Source organism: Borostomias antarcticus, assembly GCF_949987555.1.
Source record: "Borostomias antarcticus genome assembly, chromosome: 10".
NCBI lineage: Eukaryota > Metazoa > Chordata > Actinopteri > Stomiiformes > Stomiidae > Borostomias > Borostomias antarcticus.
The window spans coordinates 15,716,565-15,735,860 of record NC_140243.1 but is presented as its reverse complement, the minus strand read 5'-3'; the positions used below and the strand labels follow the sequence as shown (position 1 = coordinate 15,735,860).

At 45.2% G+C, this 19,296-nt stretch overlaps 1 protein-coding gene across 1 annotated transcript in view; it reads right to left on the bottom strand.

The window, feature by feature from the left end:
• LOC311314026 (CUB and sushi domain-containing protein 3-like) overlaps positions 1-19,296 on the bottom strand; it is a gene marked incomplete at both ends in the record, with an annotated part of 136,469 nt that overhangs the window by 115,782 nt on the left and 1,391 nt on the right. Inside the window, 2 exons of the mRNA XM_084444309.1 lie at positions 2,520-2,632; positions 8,808-9,030. Coding sequence (XP_084300435.1) covers positions 2,520-2,632; positions 8,808-9,030 — 336 coding nt within the window. The remainder of the gene's footprint in view (positions 1-2,519; positions 2,633-8,807; positions 9,031-19,296) is intronic.

Here is a 19,296-nt window from a genome sequence, read left to right as displayed (position 1 = left end):
ACTAACATTCAGGACAGTAGGCTACCACACTCTTAACATCCAGACAGTAGAATACCATACTCTTAACATTCAGGACAGTAGGCTACCACACTACTAACATTCAGGACAGTAGGCTACCACACTCCTAACATTCAGGATAGTAGGCTACCACACTCCTAACATTCAGGGCAGTACAGGTAGACTACCACAATCCTAACATTCAGGATAGTAGGTTACCACACTCCTAACATTCAGGATAGTAGGTAACCACACTCCTAACATTCAGGGCAGTACAGGTAGACTACCACACTATTAACATTCAGGACAGTACAGGTAGACTACCACACTCCTAACATTCAGGACAGTACAGGTAGACTACCACACTATTAACATTCAGGACAGTGGCAGCCGACTTTCCCCTTCAGCGACAGTGTTGAGTTTATGTGAACAACTAAATCAGGTATATAGCTGGCTGGCACGATCTCTCTGGGGCTGAGCTATTTATTTCTCCAACATATCTAATGACTACGTAGCCTTTGAAGAAGATGGGGACTTGACTGAGTGGCAGTGTTTATGAGCTTGGCATCCCCTCTGAGCCAGGGCTGGGTATTCATTCATTCATGCGGGCAGACATTTTGAACCAACATCTCATTCTGGGCAACTTGTAAACACAACAGAGGAAAAGTTTCACTTGGACGGGGATGAATAATGCAGCGTCACAGAGCAGAGGAAGAGAGGCTTTGAGAGTTGACTGCGATCCAGAATTACCACTCCCATGGGAATACCGAGGCCGTATGCAGGCTTAGCAAATAAACATTGCAATGTGATTACTTAAAATACAGACACTTGAGCGTGAACTGCAATTCTGTACATATAAAAGTAATTAACACAGACTCGTCGTCTGTATCTGGGGCTACATGCTTGCACTGCAGTGAACACAGTGAGCAACTAGATAGCTACCGCCACTCATGTCTCTCAGACAGCTACTGAACTAAGAAACACAATCAACTATTTCTCAAGACAGAATCTGCATGTAAGGCAGACAGCCTCACTGGTACAGACACACACTGGGGGTTGGGGAGTACAGTCACGCATCTTACTGACACGCCGATTCATGTTGCCTTATGAGGAGGGCGGGGTACGAGGTAATCAGTGTACAGCCACTAGAGACATCCAGTTTCCATTTCACCTCCTTGACAGAGAGACTGACAACAACTCTAAATGAGATTCCATCTTCTGTTCTGGTGTCCTTCTCTCTCTCCTTCCCATGCAGATTCAAATCCACTTAACTCCGACCATGATTCAATCATGTCGGAGATGCTACAAGCACAGCACAGCTTCCTTCTCACGGGCAGAGCACAGATACATATTCATGTTGGCGTGGTTACGATGGCTCTGGCTCAAATGAATGGGGGCACAAAAAAGTTTGTTTGCAATCAAGACGTACGTGTGGGGATATGTTTGTTGCATCAATTTGTATTCAAGATTTACAATGAGATAATTCAACACGTTTTCTCCGTAGTGAAGCGGTGGATAACATGATTGGAAGAACTAAGGCTGTCGAGCTAGACATCTGCTGCAGCTGCTGCCCTCTCATCTGAGGGCTTACACTTGTGAAGGCATAAGAGAGACATTGACTAGCCTCCTGCTAACCCAGCTATCGTGACTGATTCCCATATGGCCAGTATAACCCGCTGTAATAGGCTGTTGAATACTGGCAGATTTACGGATCTCTTCTGTGTGAAAATATGATTAACATTCAAATCAGGGTGAAATTCCAAAAGAGATTACGTGAGACAAAAGTGAAGGAGTGCAGAGCCTGGAGAGTCATCCCTCTCTACCCATCCATTCAGGAGTGCACGAGGAGCAGATGGAGAGGTCTGGACCGGCCAAGCCAGGGAGCCAGGGAGCAGGGGAGGAGGGGAGTGCAGCAGGTGGAGAAGAGGAGAGGGAGAGAGGTGGGGAGAGGAAGGAGGTGAAGGGGAAGGAGGGAGGGGAGCACCAGGGAGATAAGTGGCAGACGCAGGCAGGTGGAGAGGTGTGGGGGGGGGGGGGGGCAGAGGGAGGAGAGCGAGAGACAGTCCCAGAAGGATTGTCCACATTTAGACAGCCCCCTGCTGCACTCCGTTCAACTTCACCGCTGATACGTTAGCGCATCCATTAGCTCCATCTGGTGTGTGGCTTGATGTGTAACTATGGGAGGAGATCAAATGTACAGGGGAAAACACTAATTGGAAATATATGAGATGAATGCCTTTAATTGGAACCCCAACGTTTTCATTGCTCATCAGTGTTAGTCCTTCAGGAGAGTGTACAGGTATACATCTCTCTCTCCTTCTCTCTCTCTCTTTCTCTCTCTCTCTCTCTCTCTCAAGATTGAGCGCCACCTCTCTCTTTTGAAAATGTATTACTGGAGGCTCAGAATGTTTATTGAGCTGATTGATAAATAACAGGTGTTTGTACAAGCAGCTGTTGGGAGAAAGGCGTTAGATGGTGACCAACAGCACAGAAAACAACAGTGAGCACAATGTTTTCCTCACCTTCATAAGCAATTTTAAATCCATGAGCGCTCACTGCGAAGTCGCTGGTGAGACGCAGGGAAAAAATGGAACCAGTGCTGGTTACGGGAGGGGGTATTTGAAATCCTGTTAACCTGTTGGGGAGGGATAAAAACAAAGATTCCTGTGTCAGAACACAAAACACAATAGCCATACAATCCCACCTTTAAACACAATGTTGTCAGAGAACACCCTACGTTGGGGCAAAGCTGTGGAGGTCGGTCGCTGCTCCCTAGGCTGAGAGACCAATCCATTTGTTTTCATGACATCGTAAAGAAGATGTGTTGCTGACCGTCTCTTAGTGGCGAACGCCAATGTTTCATCGACCATCTGAGCCTGTATAAGCTAGCAGGGACTTCAGAGGCGGGGGGGGGGGTGTTTGAACAAGCCCCTGACTTGTTGCCTAATGTAGAGATGGCAGAGATGTGACTATTATTTTCTTACTGCCACATGTTGGGTGACAATGGGCCATGTGAGAAGTGTGAAGAGCCTTCGTGACCTATAGAAATGTCTATTTACAGCATCAAGAGTTTCATGGGTGCAGAGAAGTACATACTGTGCTGTGGTTAAAGAAGTTTAAATAACAGCCTGATTAAACAGTAACCATAGCTACTGCACAGAAATTATGGTCTTTTATATAAACTGACTATACATTAAGATTCACCAGGGACTTTATATGGTTCTGATTCTCTGTAAAATGTTTTACAAGAGAAACAGCGTTTTGCTGTATACATTTTACAGACTGGCTTCACCGCTCTGGCTTCTTAATGTCATTGAGAAAAGAGGAGCACGTCGATGGAGTGTTTGGTCCAGTTTCAGCTCCTTTCTCAGTTCTAGAACATTTTTCGGTGCTTTTGCTGCAAGCATCCCCTCCCTGGTGTGAGCCACGGCTCCTGGGCCAGCTCGGCGTGGCCGCGATATTTTGAATGAAGCGCATTTTGAAGACGTGCTGTGTCTTTAGAGGTTCCCCTCCTCTGGGTTGCCAAATCCACTGGGGGACTAATTACAGACAGAACAGAACAATGGGAACAGCTCTGTGGAGGAGAGGTCAATCTGCGCCCCCCCCCCCCCCCCCCCCCCACCACGGGCACACTGCTGTCCCACCAACTCCCACAGGATGCCATTTCACAGCCACATCAGAGACTGCAGATGGCGTTCGAGTCCGTAACCACACGACTGCCTTAGCCTGCTGAGCTAAAGGCTGCAGTTCATCCAGCACAGCAAGAGATGACATCGTACGGTCATGGATGTGACTGACAACAGGATTCTAAATAGTAACCTACTTAAGCTAACGCCTGGCCATTCAGCGTAATGAGCAGCCCTACTACAGAATCACACACAGAGGAGACACATCATGGAACAGCCATGTGCTGTTGCTTTGGCAACAGAGGGGATGAGGTGAATAGTCGTTGTTCATGAGCAAACAGAGAGAACACTGGAATAATCCTCCTTTCTGACTGTATTGCAAAGTTTCGACCGTCAGTGCTTTGGACTAATTTACAGGTCACGTTTACGTTATTGTGCCACCAGTATGCGCACGCCTGTTACGATGATCTCATAGCTAGCTACATGTAGCTAAGGTTAATCAATAAGTCAGAATAGTTGTACTGTACACAAATACTGTATATACTATATAATACTCTGACCAACTGTTGTAACGGTGTCAGTGCTCTTTTCGGCCACCAGAATGCGCACGCATGAGCATTGTTGGTACACACTGGAATTAGTCTATAAGACCTACATTCCTTCCTTCCTTCCCATGTGTGTGTGTTCTCTAAATGGCAATGTTGTTCAGACATTGCCAATTCTATCAGTGCGTGACCCGAGGGAACTACATGTTCGGGGAAGGCCAGGACGAATATCTGTTCATTGTGAGTCTGATTAGGACAGGCTGAAACTACACACCTAACCAATGGTTTACCAAGATTTAGGAAAATCTGGAGACAGACGTGTAGGCTACTGTGTTAAAATGTTCAAGCCCGGGATGATTGCCCCAATTGACATTGCCAATTCTATCAGCGTGTGACCCGAGGGAACAACATGTTTGGGGAAGGCCAGGACAAATACAGTTTAATGGGTTGAGGACCGGCTGTAGTATTGCTTGATCTGGGAACATGCAGACTCTCATTGACAGAACAAAGTGAACCGGCTGTAGTTTTACGTGACCTGGGAATATGCAGACTCTTATTGACAGGACAAAGTGAAAGAGTTCAAATTAATTCAATTAAAGGAGTAGTAAAGGGAAAATCATGTTTAGCCCTGTTTTAAGGTTACTTATGATCATATACAATGGTTCAGATCAAAACGTTGACAAAACTAGCACTTTTGAGAAAGTCTGATAATTGCTCTTCCACCGTTTTGGTCATACAATGGATGTGGGTGGGCACCGTGAAAAATCACGGTGAGCTTCTTGTCTTTGAAATCGAGAGTTTAACATGTTTTTGAATGATTTTTCACGGTGCCCACCCACATCCATAGCAGGTAGCACATCCGCAGCCCTATGTATTTGTGCTCCGAGCGTATGTGAAGCAGGGACAAAGCTGGCCTATTTCTATTGCACAATAAGGCCCCTAATGCCAGTGTGGTTACAAAGCAGGCTTTCTGTCTAAGGCGATCTAGCTCCTGGTGTTCATGTCCCAGCAGCAGCTGAATCACTATCAAGGCTGCTGCTTCTTGATTGCCAGGACAGAGGCAGCGCTTCCTAACACCTGAACACACTACATCACCACAAAGAACCTGCCACAGTATCCCCCAAATGATTAGGCAGGCATGCATAGGACTCAAAAAGGCATAGCTCCTCTCTCTCTCTCTCTCTCTCTCTCTCTCTCTCTCTGTCTCTCTCTCTCTCTCTCTCTCTCTCTCTTCCTGTCTGTCTCTCTCTCTCTCTTCCTGTCTGTCTGTCTGTCTCTCTTCATCTCTCTTTTCCCAGTATATTGGTGAAAATATACTAGAGCTTGCAGCTATGGTCTCTCTCTCTTTCTCTCTCTCCCTCTCTTTCTCTCCTGTTCATTATATGGTGTCTTTTGGAATAGAACCAAACCATCCAGGTGATTGGAGGGCCCTAATGTTCATTTCCTCTTCCTTGTCGACTGAAACATTCCACTTCCTCTCAATCTCGTTTGCAACAGGTCAATTCTAGCCAGCTCACCACCAGAGAGGAGATTAACTGTCCTCATGGTCTGTTCATCTAAACAAAAAAAAACATCAGCACAAGATTAATAGGCTTATTTTATTCTGACGTATGTGACATATGACAGCCCGACGGGGACATTTAATTTCAATAGTTCAGTTTCAAAATCAATGAATTTACTTCACACAGTTCCAGTCTAAAATTGACTTCTTGCCACCATGAGTAAACTGCTAGTTCTAATTTCTGGAATGGAAATGTTTTCTAAGAAATTAATCCGCCAGACAAACATGTCCCCCTTTAAAAACTGTGTTTCTGCAACACCATTACAAACACATTTCTTTATTCCCTGGGTTTATTACATAATCTAATGAAAAATGATTGAGCAATAAGTCTTTAAGGCGTATGTCAGGTGTCTGCATGATATGAAGATGCATTTGATTAACATGTCATTACACAACATGACGGTGTTCATTAACGAGGGCGAGGAGCACTATTATCCATTCTGCCTGTTCTCTCCTGTTTTATGTGATACTGTATCTCAGCACAGCGAGGGATGTCTCCGCTGCAGAAAGCTTGGAGACACCAGGGACCACTGTGGAGTTCTGGATTGAGCAGCAAAGAGAATACATAGATCAAATACACACTAATCAGGTTCATCACGGACACACTCACTCTTTTTGCTTAAAAATTAATTTTGGCTTTTGTCTAGCTCTCTTTGGAACTTTTGTCTCATTAATTACAGGGAAATGCGGTCTCTTTAATCTCTACCGAGGTTCCGTCTTTCTCATAGAACAGAGAAGTGGGGAGATCAGCATCTTAATGATTTTTAAAAAGGTTTAACTGAATAATGGAGATATCTAACAGAGCCTTCAGCAGCCATGGAGACAACCATTCAGGTAACCATGCTACCTGTAGTGTAGGGTGTACAGATAGGAGTATAGGCCTACCCACTTCTTTATCCACAGGCATACAGTGGGTCTAGAAAGGTAGTAGGCATAATTGGTATGAGTATAAAGCTAGGATAGATTATTATGTATTGAGATAGTTAAACAAAAGGTGCGGGTTTGTGTTTTTTTTTTTCAGTCAATGCTGTTCCGGGGAATTAATCTTGGCTGCGTGCATGCACTAGTGAACGATCAGGTCCCCCAGAGGCACAGTCAGGCTCCTGCCATGGAATTACCTTTTCTGCGGATAGGCTACTGCGACACTGTGATAAAATCCTTCACTTCTTAAAAAACGGGAGTGTGACTAAAACACAAAGGACAATGTTGCTATTTAGATACTAGGGACTGGGTCTGGAAGAATCCATCAAACGTCCGCGATTGTCTTTTGGAATTAGTCTTGTTTCCTCTCATCTCTGAATAGCAGGATTAACTCTTTGAGAATAAGTCTCAGCATGTTGCTGTTCAATATAATTAACCCCTCATCTGCTTCACTCAGACACTGGGACTCAGACAAACACACTAAATTCGCCTTATTCACCTGGCAGCCATATTGGTCAGTCTGACGTAATTGGGGGTGCGGATGCGGAAGTGCCGGTTGACTTCAATGTTGTTCACTGTAAAAACATCACTTCAAGAACCAAAATAGTCAAAATAACAGGCTGAATACACTATTGGGGTTTAAAACTCATCATTACCAGACTCTGATTGTAACTCTGATCTGTATACAGCCTGTTATTTTGACTTTGTCGTGTTTTTACAGTGAACTTTTAACATTGAAGTCAAAGGGCACTTCCGCATCTGCACCCCCAATTACGTCAGACTGACCTGAGGTGAATAAGGCGAATTAAGTTTGGAATGTGATTTATTCAGTTCATGTAGTTTGGAATTGGAACCACAGTCTTGTAATGTGGTACCCCTGCATGTGACTTGTTAACCTACTGTAAGTGTTGCCTTTCCCTGGACCTCAAGGATGTTTTCTTGGTCTAATGGTGGATGTTTGGGGAAAATAGGTCCTAATCACATTTGTAACAGTGGCTCTGTGAATATAGTCATAACAATTTACTGATTGCTATATAAATTGTTCATAAAGGATCATTATTATAAAGTGTTGCATACCTTTAAGCACACTGTCAGGAGTTCAACAGACCTAAAATGCTATAGCTATTTTGTTTTATTTTTCAGCCCCCTAACCCCTTTCCCTCAAGAGGCTTTTGCTTTTTGCCAGGCCGCCTTTGTAAATAAGAACTTGTTCTTAAATGCTTGCCTTGTTAAATAAAGGTTAAATAAAATATTTTTTAAAATATAGACCCTCTCTCATTAAAGGCTAACCTGTGGCTCAGCTCACACAATCTGAGCCAAGTAAATTAGCCGCAAGAAATCCCCTTGCCTGGGTGTTTCACAGATAGGCCTTTTCCACCAAGAGGGAACCGGTTCGGTGCCGGTTTGCGAACCCAATTTTGAATGGTCCCGAGCATTTCGACCAAAAAGAAATGTAAGCTGGTTCCGAACCGGCACCACAAAATAGTAGGTTTTTCAGTGCGAACCGTGACGAAATCATGGGCGTTGGCTGGCGTACAACGGTTCGGCTCAAAACTGGTCGAAACGCGGGCCCGTTCTCTGGACAGAACCAAGGTTCCAGGAAATTTGAAACGAACCGGTTCACGAACCAGAGTTCTTTTGGTGGAAAAGGGCTAAGAGAGATCCAGGCCCTTCTTTTGTAGAGAGCTTGCCATGGATACTGTAACTCTGCTTGGAATGGGGCTTTATTAACACAAAGATCTCCCACAGTTTGGACTAGATTTATTCCAAAAGAATACCGCAAAGAAAGGCTTTTAGTGGATGAAAAACAACTATGAACTCCATAAAGTAGTATTTATTAATTTTAAGATAGATTGCCCGTTTTTCGATACAGAGCAGCACAGTGAATGCACAACTCTTGGAAGACTATGGGTTTGCCGCACAGTGTGGTTTGGTTATCCATACTGTATATACAGTAGCCATCTCTTCAAAGAGGCCTGCCTGCTGCTTGTCACTGTCTGACACCTCACTGACAGGAACAAGACACACATTGTTTTGTGTACTGTACATACACGATTAACTTAAAACCCACACCCTTGAAGCCTCCCCCTCTCATCCTCTCACTCCAAACATCAAGCATGCTCTCTTCAAGGCACAGCCAAAAGGCAGTTCTCTCACCTGCTCCGAAAGTTTGCGGGATGTGGGTGGCCATCGTATAAAGATAAAAAGTCATATTCCTCCTCCACCGCAAAAGATTGAAATACTATATGCATCCTGTTCCTCTCCTCTGCTACGATCACCCAGGTACAGTTGGCTCCGTTAGGATATCCATACGGAAACCCCGGGCTCTCGATGGTCCCGTTCCTCCCTTTTAAAGTGCCTCCACAAGTATGGATGAAACCTGTAAGGGAGAAGATATCAAACATTTAATCATCTACTTTTCTCTATTGGGTTCATTTAACAGGGACAATGAACGTTGACAGTTTTTTGAGGGTCCCCATTTCTATGCTGTGTGGTTGTTACAGTAGATACTCAAAGAGTTATCGATTAACTTCGTTAACTTAGTTAACAATCAAGAATCACAGCTGTTAATTTATTGATAGTTTGTATTTATTGATAGTTTGATCTTCTGTCAAAATGCATTCTCTCTGAATGTACAATGATCAACACATAGAAATGTGAGTGAATTAGGCCAAAGAGAGAGAGAGAGTGAATCGGGTATCCACGCACTATTCCCTCTGAGCTAATTCATTCACATTCAAATAATGTTTACTGTATCAATGTGATAATAGAGGTAAAATACACTCTACAGGCAAATGTATGTCACTGGGCAAACAGGAGTGTCGATTCAAGAGTTGATCATCACACTTTCAACCAATACCCAATACAAAGGCCAAAAACACTCCTCGGCTGTGAAATTGTCTCCATTTCAGTTCACACAAACGCTCAGACACAGACACCCAAACACCACTCCTGGGAAAGTGACACCGCCTTTCCACACTTACTAAATGGGGGTGTTGTTTCCAATACTGTGTGGTCTTTCTTAGCAGCCTTGTTGGAAACCAATACCCACTGGGTTGGGCTATTACCACACTTGTCAAACAACAATACTTTGATTATGGCTAAGCTTTATGGTGTAAATCTGAATAAGCAAGTGTCCTAAAGAAGGGTTTTTCTTTGTTCACAAAGACACACACACACACACACACACACATACAGTACACAAATGAGCAAAGCAATGCCACAAATTGTCTTGTAATGAAAGGCAAACATAATTAAGATGCATGTTCCCTCCAGGAGTAATTAGCTTTTCCAAATGAGTAGGTAGAGGAGGTTTGTGCGCTGTGTTGACCCTACTGTACACGCTCCAAACACACTCACAAGAGCAAAGATGCACACAAACCTTTGGAGGAAATGATAAACCCAGGGACATGCAGCTCTAACTTTTATTATGCTTTTGCGGAATTCCTTTTGTTTATCCAGTGACTGGCTGGTAAACATTTGTTTTAACTCACACCCAATAACACACACACACCCAAGAGCTGAATGACAAACAAATATGAGCCATTGTTGGTGAGGTTATTACATTATTAAGTCACTGTTCAGAGTGTTGGTGTATGAGCCTGGTCTGATATCTCTCTTCAGAGTAGAGATCGACCGATAGTAGATTTTTAGGCCAGTATAATAATAAGCCAATAGCCGATTAATCGTCGGATAGCAACAACAACAACACATTTCCACTGTCAAATAAACTGAATACTTAAATAAATACATCTGGATCATCAAACTCAACGTAGGCTAAAAAGCAAAAGAGTAATGAAAACTCAGGGGGATCAGGCCTACCTGTCAAGTTTCTTCCGGAGGCGTTTAAGCCTCTACTACAGTACCTGCACACACCTGCCTTCGGTCACCTGTTAGGCCTACATGTCCAACAGTGCATAACATATTTCCTTCACTATTCGTTTCTATGAATGATTGTGTTTTACTGAGGAATCTCTAAGAATGTCTTCCTCACATCCAAGAGTAGGCGGTGATTCGGTGGATTAGGCCTAGATTGTTTGAATATTTACAACGGGCGGAGGCTGCACAGCCATCAGCGACCATCGGAGCCCAGTTCAGCCGATAACGATAGTTCTAAAATGTCATATCGGCGCCAATTAATCTGCAAAACCGATTAACTTGCAAAGCCAATTAATCGTTCGACCTCTAGTTCAGAGTGGTGGTCTATGTGTTCAGAGTGGTGGTCTACTGTATGTGTTCAGAGTGGTGGTCTATGCGCCTGGTCTGATATCACTGTTCAGAGAGGTGGGCTATGAGCCTGGTCTCCTGATATCACTGTTCAGAGAGGTGGTCTATGTGTTCAGTGTAGTGGTCTATGTGTTCAGTGTAGTGGTCTATGTGTTCAGAGAGGTAGTCTATGTGTTCAGAGCATTGGTCTATGTGTTCAGAGTGGTGGTCTACTGTATGTGTTCAGAGTGGTGGTCTATGCGCCTGGTCTGATATCACTGTTCAGAGAGGTGGGCTATGAGCCTGGTCTCCTGATATCACTGTTCAGAGAGGTGGTCTATGTGTTCAGTGTAGTGGTCTATGTGTTCAGTGTAGTGGTCTATGTGTTCAGAGAGGTAGTCTATGTGTTCAGAGCATTGGTCTATGTGTTCAGTGAGGTGGGCTATGTGTTCAGTGTAGTGGTCTATGTGTTCAGTGTAGTGGTCTATGTGTTCAGAGAGGTAGTCTATGTGTTCAGAGCATTGGTCTATGTGTTCAGTGAGGTGGGCTATGAGCTTGGTCTGATATCATTGTTCAGAGAGGTGGTCTATGTGTTCAGAGAGGTGGGCTATGAGCCTGGTCTCTGATACCAGTGTTCAGAGAGGTGGTCTATGTGTTCAGTGTAGTGGTCTATGTGTTCAGAGAGGTGGTCTATGTGTTCAGAGAGTTGGTCTATGTGTTTAGATAGGTGGTGTATGTGTTCAGAGAGGGGGTCTATGTGGTCAGAGAGTTGGTCTATGTGTTCAGAGAGGGGGTCTATGAGCCTGGTCTCTGATATCACTGTTCAGAGAGGTGGTCTATGTGTTCAGTGTAGTGGTCTATGTGTTCAGAGAGGTGGTCTGTGTGTTCAAAGAGGGGTCTATGAGTCTGGTCTCTGATATCACTGTTCAGAGAGGTGGTCTATGTGTTCAGTGTAGTGGTCTATGTGTTCAGAGAGGTGGTCTGTGTGTTCAAAGAGGGGTCTATGAGCCTGGTCTCTGATATCACTGTTCAGAGAGGTGGTCTATGTGTTCAGTGTAGTGGTCTATGTGTTCAGAGAGGTGGTCTGTGTGTTCAGAGAGGGGGTCTATGAGCCTGGTCTCTGATATCACTCTTCAGAGAGGTGGTCTATGTGTTCAGTGTAGTGGTCTATGTGTTCAGAGAGGTGGTCTGTGTGTTCAAAGAGGGGTCTATGAGTCTGGTCTCTGATATCACTGTTCAGAGAGGTGGTCTATGTGTTCAGTGTAGTGGTCTATGTGTTCAGAGAGGTGGTCTGTGTGTTCAAAGAGGGGTCTATGAGCCTGGTCTCTGATATCACTGTTCAGAGAGGTGGTCTATGTGTTCAGTGTAGTGGTCTATGTGTTCAGAGAGGTGGTCTGTGTGTTCAAAGAGGGGTCTATGAGTCTGGTCTCTGATATCACTGTTCAGAGAGGTGGTCTATGTGTTCAGTGTAGTGGTCTATGTGTTCAGAGAGGTGGTCTGTGTGTTCAAAGAGGGGTCTATGAGCCTGGTCTCTGATATCACTGTTCAGAGAGGTGGTCTATGTGTTCAGAGAGGTGGTCTGTGTGTTCAAAGAGGGGTCTATGAGCCTGGTCTCTGATATCACTGTTCAGAGAGGTGGTCTATGTGTTCAGTGTAGTGGTCTATGTGTTTAGAGAGGTGGTCTGTGTGTTCAAAGAGGGGTCTATGAGCCTGGTCTCTGATATCACTGTTCAGAGAGGTGGTCTATGTGTTCAGTGTAGTGGTCTATGTGTTCAGAGAGGTGGTCTGTGTGGTCAGAGAGGGGGTCTATGAGCCTGGTCTCTGATATCACTGTTCAGAGAGGTGGTCTATGTGTTCAGTGTAGTGGTCTATGTGTTCAGAGAGGTGGTCTGTGTGTTCAGAGAGGGGGTCTATGAGCCTGGTCTCTGATATCACTCTTCAGAGAGGTGGTCTATGTGTTCAAAGAGGGGTCTATGAGCCTGGTCTCTGACATCACTGTTCAGGGTGGTGGTCTACAGTAGGGCTGCTCGATTAATCGGATTTTAATCTAGATTAAGATTTGGGCTGTCAACGATCATTAAAACAAAATAATCGCCATAAAACGATTTTGCACAAATAAAGTGCACCCTACACTGCAGAGCTATACTGTGCTTGACCACTCCCCCACCCCCCAAAGCCCCAAAACAAACACTTTAGTTCAGAGCGAGGCGAGTTGTCAAGTGAGGCGCACGCATGCTCCTCTCGAACAAAACACGACAAGAAGAAGATTATGGCAGCAGAAAGAGAGGTGGACAAGAGAGCTAAAACAACGTCAGTGGTGTGGAAACACTATGGGTTCGCGGAGACAGATTTGGACCAAGTTGACACGGTGTGTAAAATTTGCTACGCAGTCGTAGCTGCCCCTCAAAGTAGCCCTTCTCAGTCCCGTTGTCGCATTCCGCTCGCTCATGCCAGACAACAGTCCTTTCCAGCTCCATTCACTTTGCCATCAAAATAAATTGGTGTCTGCCTATTTAGGAGAGGCGCATATTTACAAGTGTCAGATAAACATGAAACTTCACTTACCTAAGCAAAGGGGTCTATTTTAACAAATGCTGGGTTTTGAAGCCTCGGCGCTACCATTAAATAACTTATTTAGACGCGTTCTGTCCGAGTGAAATTATTTTTCTTCTTCTGTGGTGGTGGCGGTGCTTTGAAGCTTCTTTATTTATCAGTTTTGGCACTTTTATTTATTTATTTATCAAGGTCCACTATTTGTCTCCCATGGGAGAAATGTATCTAATCCAAAGAACATTGTTAAAAAGAAAAGCCACTGTCAACATTTAATAAATTAATCGTTATCAAAGTCAATGTATAATTTGATTTGTTAAGACATTTTTACAACTTTTGATTAAAAATAAAAAAATCTATGAATAATCGTGTTAAATAATCGTGATCTCAATATCAATCAAAATAATCGTGATTATGATTTTTGCCATAATCGAGCAGCCCTAGTCTACAGTATGTGCCCGCTCTCCTGATATCACTGTTCAGGGCGGTGGTCTATTAGCCTCATGAGACCATCCTGATCTCACAGGCTCCCATTGGCTTGTCAGGTTAGTGGTCTACAGTATGTGCCTGGCCTCCTGATATCACTGAGCCAGATTACAAGTGAGAACCTTATCACTTCTCTCGCTCTGTCTTTCTGTCTCTCCCTTCCTCCCGCCCTCCCCTACGTCTTTCTCCATCACCCCATCGCTTAGTAAGCTATCCATTATGAATATGAATGTGATCAGGACTCGGTGCGGCGAATTAAACAATCCGGTAATGCATCAGGCGCCGACATTTCTATAAAAGCTGTGTCTATAAAAAGAAACCGCAAAACCTTCATCCTGTCGCTCCCACATCAAAAGAGCCACACAAACAAGCGTCTCTTGTCTTGCAGAGGAGAGAAGAGGGCACGGGCTGAAATCCATTTAGCGCTTCACGGTTTGCCTCCATTTGTATTTCAGCGACGTGGTAGAGGAGCCCGCTCGCCCCATCCCCCAGTCACCTTGATGACACTGCGCCCTCCCCGCGGTGACCACAGACACGGCCAAGGCGCCGGCCCCAAACCGCACCGCGCTACCCATAAATCCCCCCCCGAAAAACTACATTAGCGGCCCACTGTGATCGCACAGCGCAGAGAAATGGGTTTAGAAATATGAATCAGTATCATAACACATAAATCTGGTCTGAAACGGGCAAAGGCATGGCAGGCGGTGACAGGCCCCAGCTGCTACGCTGGAGTAGTTACATTTACTCCTGGCCTTTTCCGCACGCACCTTTCACTCTCATAACTGATTATTAGATTTACCCCACCAACAAGCAGCCAGGGTGAAGGTCTCGCAAGTAGACGGGCTGAGCCCAAGACTGTGCTAGCGGACATGACTAGGATCACACAAGAAAATGGAGGCTTCCGCACCGCGACATCCTTCCTCTCGCGGCACTTAATACTGTAGTTACTTTGATGTGCAACACTAACTGGTAATTATAATTTCAGAAGTTTAAACTCACATGATTATATAACCATTATAATGTATTACCATATTTCCAAGGACTTGGTGAATTAATTGGCACACTGAATAAGCAATATGCAGCCTTGAATTGAGTAGGATGGTAATAACAGCAAGATTCATTCATTAATTTGTTAATTGCATTGATTTTTTCGGTTCAGTACATTACAATGTAATTTCTCAAATAGACCACAGGTGTAGGCTTCTGACTTTGAGCAATGCACTAAGAGGCCTATTCTTTGACTAGTGACAACTAGTGACTCCCTTGACAGCCTATTGCCAATAGATTGGCAATACATGCTTACTTAAGGACACTCCTTTCTCTAGTTTGTATTTCGTTGTTCATGATGGCCTATCCCAAACACAAGAGATCATCATAGTGCTCTGGCCAATCAAAGTGAGAGCGCAAAAACATGTATTGATCTGTATCTGACCTTAGAGGTGAGTCAGCCAACAGAGAGATATCCATCAGTCTGGCTAGTTAAAGCACTGCCAGTAGAGGCCTTACCAAGCAAAACAAAGGTCAACCCATCGGCATCACGCTCTTCTCTTTCTCTGTTTCTCTCTCTCTCTCTCTCTGTCTTTCAATCTCAAAATAACATGAAAACACAGGAAGGTAAAGAACAACAGCCTTGTGTAGAAAGACAGTAAATCTCAAGGAGGATTAGTGCTGCCACACATATTCCTTTCAAAAAATGACATTTCTGTCAGTGAAAAGCTGGGAGACTGTTGAAAGTGAACACTGCTGACCACTTAAACAACCTTTCATAAAAATAAAAATATACATCTCGTGATTTTTTCATTGGCTCTTGAGTTAGGGGTCCCTGTTTCATCAAGGGCACCGCTTAGGTGTCATATTTAAAGGCCTTTTCAAAACTCCATGCGCTGCTCTGATAAGGCTTTCCCTCGAATTAAAGGCACAGAGCAGGAATTCGTGCGGGAATGTAACAGTAATGCCTGAAATGCTTGGGCTCAGCCACCTTAAATTGATACCCCTGAAGAGGGGCGTTTCATCTGCATGTCCGGGAAGCACATTTACCATTAACATTGATAGAATGTACACATTACACTCCCTGCCATGCGTGAGAGGGACATTTTCTCTCTCATGGGAGCCACAAAGAAGCTTCCTGCCGAATGACTGCAGTGCTACCCCGCACCAGTCGTGTGTGCTTGTAATTCAGAGAAGATATTGCACTGGAAGACTGAAAATTCATAAGTGGACAGTAGAAAACAAAAATAATAATGCAGTGTTATTGGCCTAGTGTCCTCGCCTGGATCCAAATACAGTATCAGTTCTTTAGTCACATATTCCCTTGTATCCTTATCCAGCTGTGGCTTGCCTGGCAACAGGGTATGAGATAGAATATAAGCAGCTATTGTATCAGATCCCTGTCTGGACAGCATTCCATTTACTGAGCAAAGAACATAATTAGGCCTTAATAAAAAACAGAACTGGATGGAATATCGGAGAATACACTACAAAAACTGCCTCTGCCAATATAGACCTCCACAGGCAACACCGGATGTCTCAAATAAGCAACATGGATCCCCAAAATCAGATGATTAGTCAATCAATGGTCCATCCCATATAGAGCACAGCAGTAGAATTAAATGAGCAGAGTGGACTGAGAATCCACTTTATCAGCACCGGAATGATCTATTTGTGCAAAACAAACAGGAGAAAATCATAAGGAGTCCCCACTGCAGGAGGTTCATGGATGTTTTCATTGCTTTATCAGAAATCAACTATCCACAGACCCTAAACCATCACCCTTACTATAATCAGTGACATTGTGACATTTTGCAAAGGATTGCAGTTCATCGTGAGTTGATAGATTCTATATTTGTAGAATGTCCTATCTTTCTAGAAAATGGCCAGCAGTACTAATGGAATATTATCAGTGTCTCGTCAATATTAAAAGATATGATATCAAACTTCATATTGAAACATTTGTTTCTAAGGATACCACGAACACACCTTAAATTGCAGCTTAATCTTGGAACCGTTTGTGTACAGGATGTAAATAAAAGAAGTGGTCTGGCTCTCCTGACTCACTTCCCTACGTTCCTTCACGTCATGTCTGAGCTGTGAGCACTATTGTGTGTGGCTCCATAATAGCCTTGTAAAGTGTTGTTTGCAATTTGCCCTCTCAGGCTATCTCCTCAATCCTATTATCACCTGAGTCATTGGCTAACCACAGGGCTATCTCAAAATGCTGAAAAGCCATCCCTACCAGGAATACTGGCAGCACAGAGTCGTTTACAGTGGGCAATACAGATCTGAGATCCTATCTCCAGTCATGACTGCTGCTGCTGCTGCTGACACAGCAACTTAATCCACCCGAAAACCTCACCTGAGGAGTAGAGGCCCTCTCACCCACTCTACTGTGACAGGACAGGTCTCCACACAACAGCACTCAAAACAATACAAAACAGCTCAGTGAGCACACTACCCAACACCACACCACACAACACCATGCAAAACAACACAAAACAGCACACTACCCAACACCACACAACATCACGCAACACAACACATCACCACACAACAGAATTCCATGCGACACAACACAAAACAGCACACTACCCAACACCACACTGAATAACAACATACTACACTGAACAACACCACATCATGCAATATCACGCGGCAAAACCCCCAGCAACACCACAACACACAACACCACACCATACAGTACCTAACCACACCACATAACACAACACCACACCATACAGTACCAAACCACACCACATAACACAACACCACACCATACAGTACCAAACCACACCACATAACACAACACCACACCATACCACACCACACCGAACCCCACACCACGCAACCCCACACCACACCACACAACACCAAACGCCACACCATGGAACACCACACCACACTACAACACAATACACATCACACCACACAACACCAAACGCCACACCATGGAACACCACACCACACTACAACACAACACACATCACACCACGCAACACCAAACAACACCACATGACGCAACACCACACCACACCGCACGACACCACACCACAACACCACACAGCACATATAGGCCAGCTGTGGGAGCACCACGGGTGGCAGCAGGAGTCATGTTGGTGAGCGTGTACCGCCAGGGAGCTGGGGTTGAGATCAAGCACCTGAGGGGCAGGATGATGCCCTCCGCTCCCCTGCAGATTGAGTATAATTACACAGACAAATTGTAATCCTGATTAGCCCCAACGGCCCTGGTTAACATAATCACATTCACCTGCCGTCTTCTTCATCACGCTTAGTATCCCCCCTAGATTACAGTCTCCCACCACCAGACCTGATTACCTCCAATTACTTCCTGGTGATCACTCTCCAACTTTCACTCAGAGTCAAGTCCAAGTTCCTCTAACCTGGACGAAGGCTTCTTGCTGCACAATGTCGATTCTAATAATGAAGACCTATTTTGATCTTGTGAGTTCCATTTTACAAGTGCAGCTTTAGCGTATTCACACTGTCCAAGTCCGTGGGAGATTGGGAGACACAATCTGTCCCCGCCTCCCACGCATGCACGCACGCACGCGCACACACACACACACACACACACAGACACACAGACACACGCACACACACACACTCACACTCACAAGCACACACACACACATACACACACACACGCACACTCACAAGCACACACACACACACACACATTTGTGGTACTCCAAAAAGGCAATCAACCACCAAGTTGGAGCCATTTGGGACCATATTGGTTAAAACTGGCAATCCCCTCATATCTCTTCAAGTGCCTAGTGGCACCTGAGTCTGCCTTCAGACTGGGCGTCATCACGCTACTGTCCCTGGGTGACACTGGTCTGATATTCACTATGTGAGGTCACCCCCAAAAAGCCAGCAGGGCACTGGCAGGCAGCGCTGCATCAAGTGTCAGTGGAGGGAACAAGGGCTTTTTCATGTTGCATTTGCTCCCCTTCCCACAGAGATCCACATCCCCCCTGCCCTCACCCCCTTTCCCAAAGAGCCACCCCCCTCCCCCTCACACCCCTCACCCCTCTTCCCACAGCGATCCCCATCCCCCCTGCCCTCACCCTCTACCCAAAGAGCCCACCCCCCTGCCCTCCCCCCCTCTTTCCCCCTCTCTCCCCACTTCCCACAACCCCCCCCCCCCCCCCACCACCACCCCCCTGCCCTCACCCTCTTTCCCAGACACCCCCCCCTGCCCTCACCCCCTCTCTCCCCCACTAACCACAGACCCCCCCCCCACCCCCCCACTGCCCTCACCCCCTCTCTCGCCCCCCTCTCCTGGTGCCTAATAAGGAGCTGAATGGAGGGGATTGGTTGTGCCCCCGAGGTCTGACGTTGACACGATGTGGGCGGTGATGAAACAGCATTGTGCCCCGGCGGCGGC